General features: G+C 45.2%; 1 protein-coding gene across 1 annotated transcript; it reads right to left on the reverse strand.

Moving 5' to 3' along the window:
* Positions 1-1220: 1220 nt before the first annotated feature.
* Positions 1221-6737, reverse strand: PDCD2 (programmed cell death 2). Its single transcript, XM_074168714.1, has 6 exons — positions 6431-6737; positions 6085-6336; positions 4617-4802; positions 3499-3614; positions 2342-2458; positions 1221-1665 (listed from the first exon to the last, which is right to left on the reverse strand). The coding sequence occupies exons 1-6, from the start codon at positions 6726-6728 to the stop codon at positions 1489-1491; spliced, it is 1146 nt and encodes a 381-aa protein (XP_074024815.1). The 5' UTR covers positions 6729-6737; the 3' UTR covers positions 1221-1488.
* Between the last annotated feature and the right edge of the window lie 66 nt (positions 6738-6803).

Raw genomic sequence — 6803 nt, forward strand, 5'->3', positions numbered from 1 at the left:
TTCTCCAGGCGTTTTAATAATTGGTTTCATGGACTTCATCAGAAAGCTGCTGTTTAATAGAGTAGATTCTCCCAGGTAAGGTCAAGATGCCCAAACACTGCTTTGCCTTCAGTGCCACACCACTCTGCTGGGAGCTACTGACCATTCCCGAGTGCTCTTGTCCATAACTGTGTGACTGCCCATGCTTTTGCAGGACCTGGATCTATTACCAATTTATCTGCAAAACTCTTGACTCTGCAGGAAAACTTGGAGCCTTAAGTAACTGTGGGATGGTTTTCAAGAAAATCAGCCAAGCTATATTAGAGTGACTCAAGATAGTTTGCTATTCCATGACATGTACCAAGGCTTAAAACTACTCTTTCAGAAATTCAGTTCTGTAATGACCAAACAGCTTATATGTAAAATATTTCCTCCCTGCTCATTTGAGTATTTCGAAAATCTAAATTAATACAAAAAAACCCAACAGTGGGCTTAGGGCTTTCAAAAATTTCCTTTTAGAGTCACTGGTAAGCAGACAGGAATGGTTTGAGCAGGGTAAGGGAGTATGTAACTGAACTAAATTCTATACTGACACAGACACACATTAAAAAAACCACTACCTTATCTTTAGTCCTGTGGCCATAGCTACAGTTGAAGAAGTTAAGCAAATACCACAGTAAATTCAGCATTATGGTTTCACTTTTCTCTTCCATCAGCTCTATGGCAGTCAAATAGCAGAGGAATACCTGCAGAGGGCACTTGGTTTTGAACCTCAAAGATGGCAGACTTAAGGTCCAATTCAGCTTGAAAATCTGCTGCTACAGGCAGTTAAGTACAAGACAAATATGTTTTGGTATGGCTGGCTTTGGTTACACTGCTACTACACCTGACAGATTCATGCAGAAATAGTTTAACTCAGTTGATAGTTTTGAGTCGGATAAAGCACTTAATTTTTGTGCATTTGATCTTGAATAACTGCTCAATCAGAACATGTAACAACTGCCACGTTAGATTCAGCATATCTTTTGAGAAAGAGGAGCGGATTTAAGTTCTGCAGTGAAAGGCTACGCAGCTTTGTCTTAGCTATGACTTCTGTGCACCTCCAGAACATAAGCATGCAAGTGACTTTACAGCAGTCTGCTTGTCTCTGTGAAGTAATGTTAATTTTTGAGTAGCATGAAGAAAATCCTGACAGACAACAATCTAAGTTCTTGAAGTTGTCTCCAACAAAAGATACTTTCACCAATCCAAAAATATTTAATCTTTATTTAAACATTCAGAATTGACATTTGAAGTGAAGTTCACTGAACAAATGCATCTCAAATGAAGCCTCATTACCAGGTTGAAGTAAAAGCTCCTTTGGAGCACAACAGAGAGGCTGTTCAAGGTCTACTTTTAATTGTCCTCTCGCTGTTACAAGATACAGATGTACCAGTGACATCAGTTCGATTACCTGTTAGCAAAGTGTAGAGATGCACTGAAACAAGGCAAGTATTGTATTTAGATGACTCAACTTGATGGGAGGTAAATAGAGTCTGCAGAGAAGTCTTGTTTCCATATGAACTCTTCCAGGTATTCATTTCCCCCACCGCAGTTGTCAGCACAAGTGTACACCACCAGCGTGCCCCAGTCAATGCTCTCTCCAAGGCTGTCAACCTGAAGGTGGTTCAGGAGCTGTGGCATAATCTTCAAGGAAAAAACAAAGGTTTAGAGGCAGGCCACAGCTCTCCACCCTCTCCCTGCGGCTCCCAAAGAAGGGTTCTGCCTTCATTTATGTTCTTTTAGACCCAAATCCCAATCAAAGCTACTAACACAGCAGCTCAAATAAAGTAAGTTCGGAGTTCCCAAAACAGTGTAGTAGATGCACAGGGAATGAAAGGCATGGCCCTACTTTATCTACAGAAGTTTTATTGACTAAGCATTGCCTGATTTGTAAGCCTCTTACATTTCAATTACCTTCATAACTGTGTTTTACCCTTGCATGACATTAAGTGTATTCACCATGCGTAAGCTTCTGGCATTCACAGTTCTACAGCTGGATACTTCCAGCTAGACGTATTTCCAATTCACATCATGAAGGCTTTTTTTTTTTTTTTAAATAATATACAATCCTGGACACCTGTTATTTAAGACATGGTTCCATGGATGGTGCAAATTATCAGATGGGAACCTACCTTCTATATGTGGAAGTCTTATAGGAAAGAGCAGTTACCATAGTAAATAAGGGCTCTCTACAATTTAGCATAATTAGTTTGTAGCAACTTCTACTACCTTGCTCTAATTACAAGCCAACACCTATACAATTAGATCCTGTTAAGTCTGAACTACATTATCTATGTTATCATTAAATGAATTTACATACCTGGAATTCAAAAATCCTTTTGGCACCACATGAACAATTTGGGATATCGTTTTCTTCAGGAATATTTTCATCTGATACCCAGATTGGGCCTTCTCCTCCTCTGCAGTATCTAATAATCTGAAATAGAGCAGAAGTAAGTTCTCAAGACTGTCTCTTACATCTTGGTATGAAACTGGTATTTACTGACATAGGTAAAGCTGGAAGTGCAGAAAAAGGTCAGTTCCTTTAAGTAATACCCATGGCAAAGTCATCAGTTGCAAATGTGGTATTCTAAATAAGACAGGTTCTTTATGTACATTTTCTAACTATTTGAATCATCCAAATATTCATACATTCTTTGTTGTTCTGTTACTAGTGATATTTTTGTATAGCAAATGGGGCATTATCAACAAGAGGACACTTAGGCAGATATGTCAGTATGGGGATGGTCAGAGAGGGAGGTAACAGACCTACCCCAGGCAAAAGAGGGAACAGACTCAAAATCTCCTACTTTCTGGGTGTGCATCTTAACTCCTCAGCTACCAGATAAAACATGGAGAGAATTTCTTTTTCCTCCATCACGTTCATGGATTTAGGCCTGTGTTTCCTCTGAATGAAACCAGGAACCACATTTTTGTTTGACAACATGGCTTTTTTCAGCCTTTGTGTTAGCAACGGGAGGAGATTTCTATTTTAAATAGTTGACATTTTAAAGTCATCACTAATTTCTTCAGCCTTAAAAAAGCAGCCGAACCAACCCTCCCCCAAGCAGCTGGTGACAGTGACAGAGGTCCTCTCTGCAGTTTTGGTTCTGCTGGGAAGGAAAGCCAACAGGGCCAAAGGCTGGGGGAAGAGAGCGATGGTTCACCACCTCCCTTGGTTAGAACCACTTCACAGGATGGCAGGTCCTCCCCCTTCAGCTTCAGCACCCCTGTGCCTTCTCATCCTCACCAATTTCTGTTTGAGATAATTTAGCACCTGCTCATCTCTTACTTCAGCATGAATCAAGTTCTGCACATAAGGAAGATTAGGGTAAGTTGATTAAGGTGTGTGAAGGATGAGGAGGCATCCCAATCACCATTTCTAACTGTAGGTACGAAAGGCCATGAAACATTGTGCAGGTGCAGCAGGATGCTGTGCCAGAACCTGTAAGTTTTAAGGCTGCCTCATCTTCTGACCTGCTCTGGTTCGGCAGCTACTCGCTCTTTAAACATTTGGAAGATCTTGTCTTCTTTAGTCTCGTGTTTTGCCATCGCTTCCAATGTTTTTTCATCTAAGGATTGAAATGCTTCACCTAAGCAAGGGAAAAAAACCACCCCAGTTACAAGCTAATGCAAGACAGCCAAAAATTAAAACCAATATTGCACCCGTAAGTGGATTTTACTCTCAAGAATCATTCCCAGCATAAGCCACTAAGACTTTTTTTTCATGACATCTTAAGATTCAGTCACCTAGAGATCCACTTACTAGTTTTAGTTGCATTTTAAACATAGATGTCAGTAGTGGAACACTGAAGAGGAAAGGAGTTAATCTACTAAAATTTATGGCTTCCAGTGGGGATCGCTGAGGCGGCTGAGCCTTCAGAATGTGGCATTTGGAAAAGGCCACCCGTGCCGTGCATGTGCCAGACTTCAGTTTCTAGCACCACAGACTGCATCTGTTGCACTCCCATGTTCACATTGACATGGGGCACAGAGCAGTCTCAAGATGGCTTTAGACCACAGTAAATGACAGCTGGGAAGCCAGCAGCCTTCCCCTGTCACATCACAAGCTCTCCACCCTGGGCGTGGTGAGCTGCGAACATATGGTGAATTTGAGGGGTGCCTGCACTTCAACTACCTAATTCAAGGTCAATTAAAATAGCCCCAGAACAGTGTTCTTCCAGCACTGACAGGGAGATTTGCTACGTATTTTCCATAAATAAAGACAAATACAACCAAGTCAAGCCAAGACCATCTAACTCAATCTCCTGATGCCAACAGCGTCCAGCAGCAGGGCTGTTTTCCTCACTGGATTACCTGCAGGGAGTACACACGGACAGAGTGTAACCCCCAGCTACCTGGAACCTCACTGCAGTAACAGCCGCTTGAACAGCTCCTGGGCCTAGGGCTTAGTAACTCCCTCTCCTAAAAGCAATTTCTATTTTGGGATGTCTACAAAAAACCTGCAGCACAAGTGACTTAGATTTAGCCTTTTGTCACCAGTAGTTAACAGTGAACACTTAGAGAATTTTATATTTTAAAGATGTAACACAGACTTCATTAGAAAGAATTACAGACACCATCTTATTTCTTACCTGCACTGTCTGTAGCTCTGAGTTCCTCTTGTTCTTTCGGGTCCTTTGATGTATCTACAGCACCTTGTTCATCATCAGGATCTACGGTGCTGTCAGCAGGAAATTCTGGTTCCTCTGGTTCTATCAAAATTTCATATTCTGGAAAAAGGAATTCATTATGCTCTGGAATTGCAACCACCGAGTCACCTACAAAACAGAAAACAGACACCATTTCACAACGTCATCTCATACCACATGTCCTTCTCCCCAAAAGCTACGCAACAAACTATGTAGCAAAAATACAGCACAAACATCACTCGAGCAAGAGCGATTTACATCGCTGCTAGACCTCATTTAAAGATAAGAAAGATTTATATTAAGGACAGTAAAAAACTACAAAAGGTGATGCGTTGCTTTGAATCTTTGTAAATATGGGAGATTGGGAAAACAGACTTAAGTAGTGTTAGCAGCTACATTCTAAAACCCCAAACCTGCAGTCTGACAGCTCTGTGCATATTTCATTCTGCCTAGCACATGCACACAAGTCAAGCGTGCATCAGGTGCCCAGAGGCCATACCATTTTTTTTTCTTAGTTTTCCTTTGCATACTGTGAGTAGGCAAACGCATCAGGTATACCTTCTGTAATGACACTATCAACTTTGTGCTAGTATGTTTCAGGTTTTCACTGTTTTGATTAAATGTTTCAAATGTCTGACCCATAACTGGATGTGCACAAGCCAACTTCTAACATTCTGCTTATTTCCACTTCCTACAATACCAGCTTTTGGGGCTAGCATCACACAACATCCAACGGGAGATAACATCACACACACCAAGTTTCATTGCATCACTATTAATGTGATACTTCTGAAGACCAAAAAAATTCTTTTTTTTGTCTGTATTTGTCCCTTTTGCAACTAGAAAACAAGCAAGCGTATCAATGAGACAAGAGAGCAGGAGAGGGGATGCCTGAAGAAAAGGGTCTCTAAAATAGCACACTTACCAAAGTACTCTTGTCATCTACTGACCGTCATAGTACCCTGTGAAGGTCTCATCATTTTACAATTTATGAATAAGCTATCTTAAAAACAGCCTATAAAGGGAAAACAATAGGTCGATGTCCTTTCAGCTTTTTATGACATAAGGCGGACAGAAAGAGGTCTTTGAAAGAGACCAAAGGTACACCTTAAATATACTAGCTTTCCAGGAACAACAAAGATCCCACATTCTTATGTCACGACGCAAACATCCAAGAGAAAGAGAAGCCCCTGAAGAATTACTGACGCTTTCCTTACAAATCATAGACTAACCCAAAAAAAGACACTTCCTTTTTCTCTCCTGACCCCACCAACAAGCAAGCCGGGAACACGCCGAAAGTGCTGCCGCCTTTGCAACGGCAACGGCGAGCACCAACCCTGTGCCACCCGCGGCTCAGCAGCCACGGAGCCAAGGGCAACCCTTGGCAGCGTTTCCCCCGCCCCAGACCCACCTCCGGCGGCGTGCTTCCCGCAGGACCGCCGGTGCCCCCGCCGCCAGTCCATCGCCTGGTGCTCGGGGCCGCAGTAGACGGCGTGGCGGCAGCGCCCGCAGACGTGAGGCCCCAGGCAACCGCAGACGCGGCAGAGAGCGGCGCCGCAGCGGAGCCGGCACGGGGGCGCGGCGGTGGGTTCCGGCGGCGGCTCCTCGGGGGGCGGCTCCTCCGGGTAGGTGTCGTTCCGTCGCGGCAGCTGGTTCCGGAACACTGCGGGCGGAGAGGTGGCCGTCAGCGGGGCCGCGGTCCTCGCCCTCCCCCCATCACCCCCTCGCCTCCCCCACTTCCCCACCCACCGCCTCACCGCAGAGAGGCCCCAGCGGGCCAGGCAGACGATAGCAGGAGGCGCCGCGGCAGGCGAAGACGAAGAGGGTACGGTGGAAGGCATCGGGGCGCTGGGGCAGCGGCGCGTACAGTTGGAGGAGGAAGGAACGGGGCTGACGGCAGCGAGCGCAACGCAGAGCGGCCGGGCTCGGTAAGCCCACCTCCCCCAGCCACGCCGGCCACCCTCCGACCTTGCTGGGGAAGTAAGGGCTGCGCAGCCGCCAGGAACCGCCCGGCCCCGGCGCCGCGGCGAAGCCAAGCTCCACGCCGGCCGCCATGTTGTCGACGCAAGGGGCGGGCCCTTCGCCTCGCGCCGCAACCGCCCGTCCCCAACGGCCGCCATGAGGCGGCCG

Source organism: Numenius arquata, chromosome 2, assembly GCF_964106895.1.
Source record: "Numenius arquata chromosome 2, bNumArq3.hap1.1, whole genome shotgun sequence".
In the NCBI taxonomy this organism is placed as follows: domain Eukaryota; kingdom Metazoa; phylum Chordata; class Aves; order Charadriiformes; family Scolopacidae; genus Numenius; species Numenius arquata.